General features: G+C 35.4%; 1 protein-coding gene across 1 annotated transcript; it reads right to left on the bottom strand.

Moving 5' to 3' along the window:
• Nucleotides 1–883: 883 nt before the first annotated feature.
• Nucleotides 884–5031, bottom strand: LOC127848232 (uncharacterized). The gene is made up of 3 exons (XM_052380567.1): nucleotides 4463–5031; nucleotides 2999–4014; nucleotides 884–2130 (listed from the first exon to the last, which is right to left on the bottom strand). The coding sequence occupies exons 1-3, from the start codon at nucleotides 4795–4797 to the stop codon at nucleotides 1778–1780; spliced, it is 1704 nt and encodes a 567-aa protein (XP_052236527.1). The 5' UTR covers nucleotides 4798–5031; the 3' UTR covers nucleotides 884–1777.
• Nucleotides 5032–15802: the final 10771 nt, after the last annotated feature.

Below are 15802 nucleotides of genomic sequence, written 5' to 3'. Positions count from 1 at the left end.
TGTAAATGAATATTTCAACCGGTTTGTGCAATTTATACCAAGCAATTAAAAACACCAACAATTCCCTATCTGAAGATTTCACAACACGATTTTTCCCAATTTAAGTTTTTTGTTTCATGCTAATTTTTTTCCAATTAGTATGGCACAGGTACTTTTCCCTATTGGGAAAAACAAATTACTGTCACATGCGCCTACAAAGTTTAAACTCTGCCCACTGGTTTACAAAAGGCGGTGCATTTCATTCATATAAAAGAGTATAGAAAAATAAACATAATTATAGTTTATATTCACATCATTCAATACATTTAGTAATATTTTTACTCATTGATGTCCATAAAATAGTAGTGTACAAGAACATGCATGTAAAAACGATTTTATATTGTCATTATGAACTGTTTTTACAAATTATGAAACAGGTATTGAACACAAAGTTTGTGCTTGATATTTTTTGGTTACCAAAAAATCCAGAGTTAACACATCTTAGCAACCAGTTTTGTTAATAAGAAAAGGCCTCAAAAATCAAACTATTTTCATAATAAATTTAAGTTAATGTACTTAAGCAAATAAGATGAAAACAAACAGCAAATATATAAAGATTTCATGCACACAACATATAATATCTAATATACTATTTTAATGAAAATAACTAACATGAATGCTATTTGTTTGGGGAAAACTACCTTTAACACTGGGAAAGCTAACACTGTGACACAAAAATACTTTTTATGCTTTATGTTTTAAATACATTTTCTGCTCTACATGCATGATAATTAAACTTGTTTTGAAAAATATTTCTTGACGAAGCATATGAAATAACATTGACAGATCGATTTCCTGACACGCTGACCGAGCACTGATCTTGGTAACCTGCTTACTGGAATGAATTTACAAAGATTTACCGATGATGTGCAGGTGGAGTGCTGGCTCATTCAAAAATTATTATTATAAAATGGTTGAATGTCAATTATTAATCGATTTGAATGAGCTTTTGTGAGTATATCAGTATAGGAAACTTTGAGGAGCAACAACATGCTATAATATTTACTAGTGCACAGCATACAAAATAAAAGTTATTGTTATTAATGAAAACGCAGCCTGCAAGTATAAATGCTTTGGCAAATATCAAGATGCACACACAAAATATATTGATTCTGACAGTTAGATGTCAAACAGCTGTAGCTGCTTTACATGTCTACACTTTATTAAATAGTTTGTACCTGTACACTTGGTTTACATTAATGCAAAACGCAATGCTTTAACGCTTTATTTCATATTAGCCATTGCTGAATTAACATTAGTTATTCGGGCCAACTGGCAGAAAACGTTCTCAAAACAAAACTATTCTCCATACTTCAGAACCAAGCATTGAACACATGTCAAGTCTTCAATCTTCTAATGTATAATGTATCTGATATAAGAATGACTGCCTATACATAGATAGATCTAGTGTGATTTTATGTTATCTAAATAACAAACATTATATTCTGAACTAAAATTGTTTTTGTATTTTTAGAGCAGTTCATGTCAACTTGTTAAGTCATAGAGAAATATAAAAACACTCGTAATAGATGTAAAAGTATGATGCATTATACAACCCATCTGATATTCACATAAACTATTCTTTGAAATACTGACATTATTTGTTTACAAAATATATATATCTGTAATAATACTTACATTGTTGTAGTATCATAACACAATGCTCTTATGCAAAACAACATATTATGATGGCAATTTAAATCATCTGAATCATGAATCAAATACATGGAAAATTAGGTTATTCCACTTTGAATACCATGATACTGTTGTCGAAATAAAATCCCACAATGATGGAGGCAGTGTGTCTGTTGTAGCAGACTGACTTTGGGAGCACCACTCCATCCTCCTGTTTAGCAATTGTAGCCAGCTTCCTTCTGCCCTCACTGTCCACTTGTAGGATAGTGTGGGACGAGCCTCCACATACCAGCACCTGGCCTGCAGGTGTAACGTGTACACCACGTGGGGCTCGTAGTGCAGGGTCAGTGAAGGTGGCCAGGACTGAGCCATCCCTGGCCAGGGTGAGGAGCTTTTCATGGGAGTTGTTTGTGATGTACAACTTGTCCCCTGTGGGACTCACAGCACACTTCCATACTGCAAAACAGTGTAGCATCAACATATTGAATATCATGTATAGTAGTTTATGGCAATTTTTATTGAAACTTTATTAATACTGGTAAAGGACAGATACTATATACTAATTATTATTATTTGAGTTGTGTTCCAGTGTTTTGTTTTCTGTTTATGTTGGCTTGTTTGTATGTGACTTGTGTTTGTGTTTGAAGATTTAAAGTCTTTCATCAAAGCATGGAAGGAAATAATAATATGCAATATGCACATGTGTCAGTTGGTGTGACTACATGCAGTAATAATAGATTTACCAAACATGATAAAACTTTTGATGACAAACATTGAAATATTTTACATGACAATCATACAAAAGAATAACTATATATGTGGTTGTTATTGAAATTGAAACATTGCATTCAGTTTCATAATCAGTTAAACAGTCAATTGTTAAAATTATAAGTTCACACCTTTTATTTAAAATTTAAATTACAAAAAACAACAACAACACAGGTTACAAATAGTAAAAAGAAGGAATGCAGTGTCAACTGTGAAACCTGTACGATTCAACAATTTTTTGTAGTTTCCGTTTGGTTACAAAATAAAATGTTAAACTCAGTTTTTATTCCCAAAGTCTTATATGTCAGACATTGAAACCCCACAATTTTTAATATCGAATAATTCCCCAAGTTTAACTTATCCATGAAATTTAATATCATTAAATTAAGTTAATTCACATACATTTATAGACATGGCATACAGGGAATATCTAAATCAACAAAATATTAACTTGTATTCGTAACTGCAACTAAAATAATAAACTGATGGAACATAATACATCTATTTATTAAAAATATTATTCAGCATATATAGATTAATCCACTCTGAGTCTTACCTGTACAACTCCATGATGTATCCTCATACATCTTGCTGACAAGTTTTCCACTCAGCGTGTACTTGTACAGTGCAGAACCAGAAGTAATATAAAGGTCTCCCTGGTGGAAGGCAATACCTCTACATTCATGTGGTAACTGAAGCTTCCTTCCTGTGACCAGCTTCCTGTTCTTGACTGTGATGAACTGGACCTCATGTGTGTTATGTAGATCATCCACAGTCACAGCCACCTCCCTGGGTGTGATCTGACACATATCCCTTAATAAGGCAGTCACACCACAGTGACTCAACACCTGGTACTGCTGGTCAAGAAGCTTGATTTTCTTATTATCATCGTCTAAAACAAGGACCTTTCCTTCTGGGAGAACACAGATGGCACCGATATGGCATTCCTTTGAATCACTTGATGTGCTTACATTATGTACAGACTTCCCCAGCACAGTGAACACCTTGTTTGGATTCTCTTGTGCCATAAATGTCTGGGTACTATGTTCAAAACTCCCAAGACCAGACAGTTTGGACAAGTACTGTACAATTTTATTGTTAGGCTGGAATGTCATTGAAACTTTAACCTGAAGAGAGTTCTTCTTCAGGAAGGTTTCAGACTTCTGTATTTTGTCCTCGCATATCCTGTTAGCTATAAAGGATAGTTCTAGCTTGCATTTATCACGTATGTCCTCTATGGCCTCTCGAAGTTGTTTCAATTCATCCTGAAGCCTGATGCATTTGTCAGCATCATCTTTGCAAGAGGCTTGCAGTTTGGTCAGAGTATTTTTCATTTTATTCAGTGTCTTCTGTTCAATCATGTCTAAGGCTGCATTTATTTCGCTGCGAGTTTCATGTATCGTTTGTAACTGCTCATGAAATGAACTTTGCATATACTGAAGGCTAGCCTCTTGGTTGTCTTGAAGTTTCTTCATTTTTTCCAGAATATTTTGGATAGAAACTGACAGTTTCTGAAGGTCTGTGGACTGTGTTTTTGCTTTGTCAGATATAAGAGTTACTTTTTGGCAGAGTCTGAAAGAAAAGAGGAAAGACACACTTGAAATGATATAAAATACATTTTTTTTGAAAGCTTTTGTCATGGGAATCTAAAAAAACTTTGGTACAATCAGAATTAGATATTTCTTATATAAGAGTTCAGCCAAACGTAAACATGATAAATACACAAATATTCATTAAGATAAATCTAAATCTAAAAATTCATTTCAACATACACGTTACTGGGTGTAAAATCAATAACCCACTTACAAAGGAAGCTTAGACCTGTAGTATTATATTTATTACTATTGTATATGAACATGTTAATTGTTTATTGAAATAACAAAATATCTTTCGTTGATATTATAAAATTGAATCTTGCTTTACTAATAATTCTACTTCTTCCTTGCAAAGAAGTTTGAAAACCCTACATTCTTTTCTTAAATGTTTTGTTTTTAATAAATAAAGTTTATCAAAAGTATACCTGTGATTAAGGAATGCACAAGTTGTGTAGCACAGCTCACTGTGTTCATTACAAAACATTTTCAGGTTTTCATCTTTATGGACATCACATTTCAGAAGAAAATCTTCCACCTTCTTGGTCACTGGCCATTTCTTCATGTGTTTCCTTCCAAATGTGGCATGATTTGTAAACAACAGGCTGTGTAGGTTAATACAATTCCCACAGTAAAACTTCAAGCATGATTCACAGTAGAAATCAGATGTATTATCCAGTTTCTTGTCTTCACAGCTCGAGCACAAGAAGTCTTGGACGATGTCAGATCCCTTGTGAATAATGGATTGCGAACAGGTTGCCATTTTACGGAATGGTATTACAACCACAGTAGCTTTAGATACTTTTACCTGTTATTATACACTTCGGCTTAATTAAAAAACTGAACAAATCACGCCCATCTAGCGTTGGTCCAAAGTCCGATAAAAAGTAGCACCTATTACAACCACCATCAAACAAAGATAAAAACTGAAGTTTGTTTAAAGGTTCAAAGCCCAGTAGCCGAAGTAATAATACTCTCTGTCACGTGAACTGTAGGGTAAGATAAAAGCATGTGATAACACCATCAGTTTGCAGTTAGTTAATTTGAGGATAAAAAGGAAGCATCAACACTCAAGGTGTTTTTAATCAATAAAGCTACTATAATAGTTGGTTTAAACCTTTCCCACTCAGGAGCAAAGTGAGAATGGCTATGTGCAAACATCATATAACCAGAACAACCTTCGAGTAACTCGCAGCCTGTGCAGGTTGTATGCTGTTTGCTGCTCATCAGTATCTAAGGGATGGAGATGAAGCCTTTCAAGTATGAATCATGTAAGATAAGTATTAATTAAATTTAACCTTTTAAGGGACTACAAAGGCGTCAAAAAACGTATCTAAGTGGTAAAGGGTTTAGTGAACAAAAAAATGTGGACCACGACATTTTGGTTGACGTGCTTCATGCCCATTATGGTATCGCGCTTGCGTGGATGAACTCATATTTGAGGAGTCGTTGTTGCACTGTTCATGTTATGCCCGCTTATATATTTTAAACTGGCCCTGATTGTATTATTTTACACCGTCTTACTTAGTAGTATAAGTATACCAGTCGCAGTAGTCACCAGTCGGGCTTTTAGCTCACTGGTCCTCATCTAGTGGTTCGCAGCTGGGTTTATAACTCGTTGGGTACTTACTGTGTGAGGCGTTATGTAGTCAAATCCTGTATATTTAGAAGTCATTGGGTTTATGACTCTTGAGCCGATATATTTTTTAATCGACATACCGTATATGGTTCAATGTTTTAACTGACCCGATTTTATCTCTTTTACCAGGTTTATCATTGGTTTATTATTTATATATTGTTTAACTTGTTTCATTTTCAGCTTATTGTAAAACGTCATTGAAGAGGTATTTTCATAGTAATTGGTGTTTAAGCAAATAAACAATTTTCAACTTGATGAGTATCAGCAGGAAGCATTTTTAACATAAGACCACTCGAATGCACAGTTATGCCTCCTAACAGCTTTGATGAATGTACTATTCAGAAAAAATAATTAAATAAATAAAAACTTGAAAATTACTTAAACTGTCTTTGTTATGACTGAAATATATCACCTCTTATGCCACTTTGTCAGATGGAATTGCTAGTTTGGTTTTATATTCATATAATATAACATATAACGCTTATAGTTTTCATGATTGGCAATGTACGAAATGTAAAGAGGGCCACGGACCTGAGATATATAGCTGATATAGAGCCTTTGTGATGTTTGTGTTAAAACGATGTTTATTATCTAGGTTTTTAATCTGCGTGACACTGATTTGGTACTGTCTGAGTGTATATCAGAACCAATGAAAACTTTCACTATTTACATATGAAAAATAAGTAAACACTAGGTTTGCACTTAGTAATGTACCACCATATCATGTTAAACACCAAATATTAAAGGAAAACTTTTCAAACAAAATTTAATTGAAAAGTTTTAAGGGAATAACCAAAACGAAGTGTCCTTACATTTTGATAACATCCATGTAAAAATGGATATCATAAATCTAGTAACTGTTCATCACCACATCACCAACCAATCCTCCTCCTCCTCCTCCATCTCCTCCTCTTCCTTTTTATTGTCTTCATAATCATTATCATCTTAGATTAGTAACTTGCCTGCATATTGCAGCGCTCTCAGGACACGCGTCCTCCGTGAAAATCCTGCTCAACCAAATTGGGCTTAATGCATGAGCGTTAAGTGTCATCCGAGACTTACCAGTGCAGTCCACACAGGCTTATCATGTAGGGCACTTTTCGCTTATGTTAACATGATTTCTCTTTTTATCGAAAATTTAGTAAAGGCCGAGAGTGTCTCTGATTAGACTGTGCAGATTACACATGCATTAAGCCCAGTCTTCCTGGACAGTGAATCATATGATAACGATAATTCAATTATGTTTCACAGCCCTGCACGCCACGCTCTGAAGTCATGCCTCCTCAGTTAAGATCCTGCTAAACCACAGAGTGGAAATACAGCTACAAATCTTGGATGATAGGACAAGAAAAGGCCAATTATGGTTTATGTCACTGGGGCCTTGTGAGTATGGTGTCTTCCTTGCTACAGGAATGTCACGGTTTGATTCCAAGTGTGGGGGTATTCTTTAGCTCTCTCCCAAATATATCAAGAACCGATTCTACCCAGGAATCTTTAGGCATTAAAATAAGCCTAACTGTCGATGTATTTGAGCTTAAATAAATATGTTTACACTAATTTCGGTTCACAGCACTGCATGCTGCGGCACTCTCAGATCACGCCTCCTCAGTAAAGATCCTGCTGTACCACGGCGCGCAGATCGACGCAACGGACTTCATGAAGAACACACCGCTGTTCGGAGTCTGCGAGATGGGACACACCGACGTCGTGCAGACGCTCATTGACGACGGCGCCCGCGTCGGGATGCTGGACAAGGATGGTACGGGGGCTTAACTGATGTTCTTTTGAGTTAAGAAAACATTTTTGTAAAATTCTTAGGTGAGAAGCTATTTCCATGAAACCCAATATTAGAACATAGTATTTATTCAGATTTTTTTTATCTAATCCAGCATGCCTTTATTTATCAATTCTTAATTCGTATATTACTATTTTCCTCACATGTGTATTCTAAATTCCCTTCACATGATTTCTTCTATTCCTCACATGTTCACGTTTATTCCACACATGTTTATTTAGTATTCCCCACATGTTTATTTAATATTTCCCACTTCTTTGTTTGTATTCACCACATATTTATTGTCTATTCCCTAGGTGTTAATGTTCTATTCCCCACATGTTTGTTTTATATTCCCCATATGTTTATTTTATATTCCCCACACAATAATTTTATATTCCCCACATGTTTGTTCCTATTCCCCAGGTGTTTATTTTCTATTCCCCACATTTTTTTTTAATTCTCTTCATGCTAGTTATATTCCCCACATACGGTATTTATTTTCTATTCCCCAGAGCTTCCTTGGGAGACCACGCCTACATCTGCCAGACCCTCATGAAATACGTCGTCGATCCAAATATCAAGGACTCATCAGGGTCAACTTATTCCTGAGAATATCAACTTTGTGTTGATTGTTAAATGTTTGATCCAAATACTTAGCCATGTATTACAAGCAGTTTTATAACCTTAATTGTGCAATAGTCAAACAGCGCCTTATTGGAGAGATTGCTGTATAAGAAGTTTTTCTGCCCACTTTCGCATTACAAAATCAGGTGCACAATTGCATGGATGTCTGCAATACACGTTTTGAACAACTACATGTGCGTTAAGTGTCGTTCCAGATAAGCATGCATGCAAATAAGGGATGACACATTAGGTTTTTATGATTTTTTTTTGTTCAAAGGAAGTCTCTTCGGAGCGAAACTCCAGTTTTGTCCAAAATAGTAATCACTGAGTAACCTTTGGGGACTGCACAGGGTAATTTGGGAAGACACTTAACACACATGCTTGAAACATTATTTTCCCGTAACCAGACTCAATTTTTAATCAAAATAACAACCTCGATTCAGAGTAGGCCCTCAAAATGTCTTATATTTGCTAGATTGTTTGGTATGTTTAAAACTTAGATTTAATGTACTGTGTTAACCCATGGCATGGTGGGTATGTCGTCTGCCTAGCGACCGATCAATGCATTTAACACAAACACATCAGAAAATGATGAAGGCAAATTCCTCTGTTTTTTAAACAAAATACGAAAATCAATAAGCTAACATGTCCACGAAAAAGTTTTTTTTTCAACCAGAATATTGCATGCTGACAATTTTTACCGGGTAATGATTTAATAGTAGTTAATACTTTGCGCTGAATTTGGACAGCAATAAGTTTTCCAAGAATTATCAAATCTATGTGCGTGTAACTTTGAAATTAGCCATGTTTTTATAATTTAATGGTTAACGTTTTGAACAACTGGTTCAAGGACGTTAAATGTTCTGAGCCTGGTTCTGGGATCACTTGACTATAAACATATGTGATAAGTGGCGTTTCAGATTAGGGTTAGAGTTAGGATGCAGTCAGCCCAGACAAATCAGGGAGAGACTTTCCGCTTTTACGGAAGTTTTCGTAAAAGAAAGTTTTATGTCATCAAAAATCCAATCAAATCATTAAGTGTTTTTCCTGATAAGCCTGTGTAAACTGTACTATCTATTCACTATCTAGCATACAGCCTAGGACGTACCATGCACTGAACAATGTTGTTCGCTCCACAGGCGAACTCCAATTCAGTGTGCAGCCTATGGGGGATACGTCAACTGTATGTCAGTACTCCTGGAGCACAAGGCAGACACAAACGTCAATGACTGTGAGGTAAGATCCGAGCAAGTGTCAGTAATCCAGGCCTGTTTGCTCAAAACTTTAACTGCCAGCAAGGCGAACAGCCGTTGAGTTTGGATCAAGTTAAAGATGCGACTAAAGTGAAAAAAATGTATATGCTTAATAATTTATATATGTTTGATAATATTATTGCTTTTAAACTTAATTCTATAACGGTTTTAAGTTAAAAAAAACTGTTACCTCAACTGGTCGTGAAGTTTTTTAGTAATCATGATCTGGAGAAAACCTTAATGCCAAAAACGATGAGGCAAACTAGTGAACAACCTGGTTTAAAATATCACAAGCTTACAAGGCTTATGAGAAATATGGTGTTTATTGTAGTGAATAATGTTAAAGGTTTGTTGCTAAAGTTTTAAAGTCATTTTTAATTGATCTTCAACAGAAAATATTATTTTTTTAGCATGATCTAACATGATTTGGTTAAAGAAATGGTGATCAGAATAAGGAAGATAGGATGACATCTGCATTTCTCCTGATTATTTATTAAAGTAATTGATCTAAAGTGCTTTGTGGATAAAAGTCAAATTTTCTGTATTTCAACATGCAAAAACTATTTTGGTCATATTTATGCATATTTTAAATTGTTTTCTAAATTGTTAATATTTTTAGTTGTTCGTAAGTCTACTAAAAAACTCAAGCCAGTTCGCTGTTAACTACGCTTAGCCGGATACCGCCACATCTGCCGCCTCCACGCAAGAAATAGTTGTGTAATTTATGCAAGAGGTTTGAGTTCTTTAATTATATTCATTCTCAAATGGAAACAGTATTTGAATATCGTGTTAAATGGAATATTTTTGAACGGGGCCTATATAGAAGAGAATCAATAAACAATGTTTGTATTATACGTGTCGCGGAAGAAATTGTTTATGACTGATTTAAATAGTCCAGTATCTGCTGGTGTTTTTGCTCAGCACAGGTCATTCATGATCTGAGGCCATTAATAGATGCGGCTGCCGATAAACAAGGGAGAGTCCAATTGCACGGGTGATAACAACGCAATAGTTTAAGGTTACGCTTGTTTATATTCACAGTTCTCAATTTATAAAACGTTGAACATTAGTTCAACAATAACTACAGGGATACGATAGACAACAACAAACATGCTTCATAATAGCTAAAACCAATTATAAAAAAAAAACAATTAAATATAACAAGAATGAACTTTTAAAAAGGCAGTCGGCGTAAATCCTGACTTTAAAATAAAGTTTCTGAATAATTAAATTGAAAACAAAAGTTTGACTATTGTGTTTTTTCACTTGTTAGTGGCATATGTACGGCATGAAATGTGTGTAATAGGCAAATCAAACATACATGTAAGTAGATAAACAGTATATTATGGGAGTGAACTTCATAATGTGTCCGCACATGGCTTATTACGGGTTTATTTCTTCATTATCGAAATATATCGTATGTTAATATTTGATAAACATGCAGTTTCCTTTCCAAACATTTAAATCACACTTTCATAGCCGCGTCGGCGAAAATGGGTCTTATGGTTTTTTGGTCAGCGTAGCTCAACTTTTATTGTGGTTTGCTTTATGATTTAATACAATGCTGTTTAATACCAATACATTTATTATGATAATTATGTAGTGGTTCATTCTTTGTTTGACTCAAACATAGTATCGGGTACGCTCACGTAGTGAGTTACGATAGTAAACAGCACACTTTACATTCAACTTGCGTTCGCACATAGAAAGAAAGGGTCAACTAGGTGCTACGTTTCCTTTGCTTACTTCAGTTAGAGGTCAATTCTTTACATAAATGCAATCATAAGACCCCGGCTTCTGGGTATGAAAAGTTTCATTGGTTGTTTATTAAAAAGAAATTTACAAAGGCTTGAGAAAAATACGTCTCGCGGAAGTGTATATTCTTGAAAAATAAAAGTCATAGTTGCATCGTATTTGTGTCATTCATAATCTGAAGCAAGTAATAGATGCTGATAAACAAGTATAGTGGGATGTTGTGTAACCTCGTTCATAGTGTATGTTACTACAGCTGGATTAAATTTGATATGTCTAGGAAACATTTTTTGTTCTCAACAGATAGCGGCGATATTTTGTATTCACGGGTGCCAACAACGGAATAGTAGATGGTTAATTTTTTTTAACATTCACAGTTCTCAATTAATAAAATGTTGAGCATGAGTTACCAATTACTACATGTATAGTTTAGACAACATCAAAAATGCTTTATAATTGATAAAACCGAATATAAACAAACAACTAAATATAACAAGAAATATCTTTCAAAAAGGTTGCCGGCGTAAATGCTGACCTTGAAATAAAGTTTGCAACCGTTTCTAAATAATTAAATAGAAAACAACAGTTTAATTATTGTGTTTGTTTACTTGTTAGTGGCATATTTACCGCATGGAATGTGTTTTTTTCATTGTCAAACCACACATTAGTGTAAGTACATAAAAATTATACTACGGGAGTACTATACATTCGTGTAAGTAGATAAAAATTATACAACGGGAATGCACATCATATGTGTCATCACATGCCTTATTATCAGTGTATTTCTTCACAATCGAAATATATCGTATGTTAATATTTCATTAACACGTAGTTTTCTTTCGACACATTTAAATCACACGTTCATAGACGCGTCATGCGGAAATGGGTCTTATGCGTTTCGGCCAGCGTATCTTAAGCCCAACCTATGCATTTGCGCAATCGGTCAGAAGACAGAGGCGATGCTGTTCGCTATAAAATCACCCAATATGTAATGGTCTCATTATGTTCTCCTGACCAGACTGAGAGATGCGCAGGCTGAGTGGGCTATACATATGATGGGCGCATATGGAATAAGACCCATTTTCGCATGATGTGGGTCATTAAAAATCTCATTGCGAATTATAAATGGTACGATTTAGCACAATGCTTTTCGATACAAAATTTAATTCAAAATAGCAAACTTGCAAATAAGGGCAGCCTATCAAGGCGTTTAGGAACGATTTCCAGACGTGCTGGCCGAGTACGGCAAACATTTGTGGTTGGAAAATTAAATTTTTCCTCTTATCTCGACCCTATACTATTTGTTTGTTTTCTCATCTTGAACGCAAAACTGTGTTTATCGATAGTTAATCATATATTCCCCGGACGATTTAGTGCACGAGTACTGACCCTGAAATTCTGCATGAGGATTTTAACGCGTGATTGTAACTTGGCCACAATGTGTGTCGTTTGAACATGTGCTTCCGGCGAGACAGATCAGCTGACGCTGACCCACACTGAGAACGATAAAGGATTTTCTGGGTCAACAGGGCTAAATGCATATGTCAGTGTGTAAATCGTCATCCCAGATTAGCCTGTGAAGTCGACACAAGCTGATCAGGAATGACACTTTCTGCCTCGACTGAATTTGCTTTAAGAAAAGACTTTTCTGGCTAGACAGATCAACTGACACTGAGCGACTCTGAGAAATAAGGATTATGAAAAGTTTAAAATTAAGAAAATTAATGTGAAAAGGCTTTTGATAGATTTGAGCTAAAATAAATAGGTTTTAACGAAATCACATTACCTCAGATTTTGACCAATTTTTCCCACTTAATACTCGAGTAGGCCGGGCAGTCCCTCAATGAAAGTCTTCAAGTGTGCATGCTCGAGAGATACCCATAAAACATCATCATTGTGGGCTCCGAGGGGATCCAAATTCATGCGCTGACTTCCCGAGAAAAGGACTGGTTCCTAAAAGTTTGGAGATAAATCAGCCACGCTTTGGGAAAACAGAGCTTAATGCAGTTGCTTAAAGTGTTATCCGAGATTAGCATGTGCAGTCCGCTAGCATGTGCAATCCGCACAGGCTTATCAGAAACAACAATTTCCACATTCAGGGTAGTTTTGTACAAAATAAAGCTCCTTCTTAGTGAAAATCAGTTTAGTTGGAAAGTATCGTCAATAATAAGACTGTACAGACTGCACAGACAGGACATTTGACCTTTGAGCGTGACCTTGACAATTGAGCCTTGGAGACAGGCCTTTCCGCTGACATGCAATCTGCACAAGGTGAACATTTGTGATTATTTTAAAATTAAACGATGAATATGCAGCATGGATAGGCTGTTAAGTTCTTTAATTAGACCTTTGACGTCAAAGTATAACCTTGACCTTTTAGCAAGGGTTTCACACGCAACATTTTTACTTCACTCAGTGACCATTTTTGATAATTTATTAAAAAAATTCATGATCAACTCACGCACATACACTCAAACATTGTCATATCTATTTCAAGCTTTCAGCAAATTGATTCAACACAAAAGATTCAACTCTTTAGGTGTTGTATAAACTGAGTGTTATAACCTAATGATACAATTGAAGATTAGAGCTTTGCTCTGGGCACATAGGGCTTAATGCATGTGTTTTCTCTAATTAGCCTGTCTGATCTAATAAGGAACTACACTTTCCATTTTACAGACTGCACAGGCTAACCTGGGATAACAATTTTTGCACATGCATTAAGTCCTATTTTTCCCCAGAGCAAGGCTAAAATTGTAATAATTATTTTCATTATTATAGCACTGGCTAATATGGGACAAAACTTTATTCACATGCATTAAACCCAGATTTCCCAAAGAGATACACACAAAGATCCACTTCACAATAAGAAAAAAAGAGCATCACTCTGTTTAAACTGGGTTTAATGCATGTACTTTAAGTGTTATCCTAGATTAGCTTTTGCAGTTACTTTAAATGTATTTTACGTTTAAAGGAGGTCTATTCTTTTCGGAAATCAAGTGTTGGCAGCAGGTGTAGTCTCAAATAAGCCTGTGCAGACAGCACAGGCTAATCTCGGACGACAATTGTATGACTTAATTGTATTTTTAGGAAGTCTCTTTTAAGTGAAAATCCAGTGCATGCATAAAGTGTTCACTGATTAGCCTGCGTGGACTGCAAAGGCTTATCTTGGATGACACTTTATGCACATTTATAAAGTCCAGTATTCTCTTCGTCTTTCGGAGCAGGCTTCTGGCCAGACAGATCAACTGACGCTGACCTCCGCTGAGAAGTTTCCATTAAGAAATGATAAAATTAAAAGAAATACAAATCAGCCACGCTCTGGTAAAACTATTTGAATGTCTGTGCGTAAATGGTCGTCCCGGTTTAGACTATATTATTCGTTTACAGGAAGTCTCTTAGCGAAAATGTAATTTACACGGAAAGTGTTGTCCCCGATAAGCCTATTAGGTAACACTTTAAGAACTTTATAAACCCTGTTTTCCCAGAGTAAGGATAAAATATTGCTCTTCTGGTGCATGCTCCTGGCGAGACAGATCAAATAAAATGTACCCTGGATCATAAAAAGACGTAAACATTAAAAATGAGCCGTACTCAGGGAAAACAAAGTTTAATGCATGTGCGTAAAATGTCGTATCTGATTAGCCTTTGCAGTCCGTACAGGTTAATCAGGGATAACACTTTCCGCTGTTATGTTATTTTTTAATTAAAGTGAGTCTCTTCTTAGCAAAAATTAAGTTTTGGTGGAAAGAGTCGTCTCTAAGTAGCTTGTGCAGAATACACAGGCTGATCTTGGACAACACTTTATCCACATGCATTAAGCTCTGTTTTCCCAAAGTGAGGCTTAAATTGTTTCCACTAACCTTACCGACCTTACATTTTTGTGCTCTTTTTTAATACCAGGTTGAGTTGTTGTTCATTATTGCCCCGTTTATCATAATGCACAACAAACACACGTACATAAAGATATTTTGCACATATTTTGGAATATTTCGTTCATTGAACACCAGCACTAAAGTGGGAAATCACTTGTGCAGTGAAAAAAGGTAACACAAACAAAGTTAAGTCGACCTACCTATCCAAAATATATAAAAGATATTATTAGAAACAAACTTTTGTGTAGACCTAACATTTGTGATAAAACTGTTTTAATGGTGATGTATTAGAGGAAGCTTTTATCTTGTCAAATACAGTACAGGGTTTGATACTACAGTGTGTTACAGGTCACTGTGGCATAGTGAATATGGTGTCCACCTAATGATCAGGACGTCACAGGTTTAGATCTCTTCAAAATCTTGATATCGATGTCTGTATATACCAACCCATTCTTAGACCTAAGTATAAAGAATTGACTTAGACCCAAGAAATATAGCTTAAGAATTTGATTAGACGCATGCTATAAATGCCTGTTTTTTAGAATAGAAATGAATGAGGAAAATACAAACATGTACGAAAGACATTGTAAACTTTACAGTAAATTTCAAATTATTCAAGGCCTCATACAGCTTTTTCAAACACACCATTGTTGTCCAGCTAGCAAGTATACATTAAATAGATCAACCTTTTATTCAGTAAACATCTTTTGTATCAAATGACCAATGTCATGTGAAAACAAGCTTTATGCAATATGCGACCAGCATATCTCTAGCTCAGCCTGCTAAATCGCGCAGTATGGTCAGGAGTTTCCCAGTCCAACAATAGATAAAGTCAAACAAGGTGACGT

This window comes from Dreissena polymorpha, chromosome 10 (genome assembly GCF_020536995.1).
Source record: "Dreissena polymorpha isolate Duluth1 chromosome 10, UMN_Dpol_1.0, whole genome shotgun sequence".
In the NCBI taxonomy this organism is placed as follows: Eukaryota; Metazoa; Mollusca; class Bivalvia; order Myida; family Dreissenidae; genus Dreissena; species Dreissena polymorpha.
The sequence above is the reverse complement of the archived record's forward strand: the minus strand, read 5'-3'. Positions and strand labels throughout refer to the sequence as shown.

What these genes read in the sequence shown, in the direction of transcription:
- LOC127848232 (XM_052380567.1), bottom strand. Translation starts at nt 4,797, where the DNA reads ATGGCAACCTGTTCGCAATCCATTATTCACAAGGGATCTGACATCGTC. An exon ending in TGTGCATTCCTTAATCACAG is followed by an intron (nt 4,015 to 4,462) that starts GTATACTTTTGA and finishes CTTTTCTTTCAG; the next exon opens with ACTCTGCCAAAAAGTAACTC. An exon ending in TACATCATGGAGTTGTACAG is followed by an intron (nt 2,131 to 2,998) that starts GTAAGACTCAGA and finishes ACTGTTTTGCAG; the next exon opens with TATGGAAGTGTGCTGTGAGT.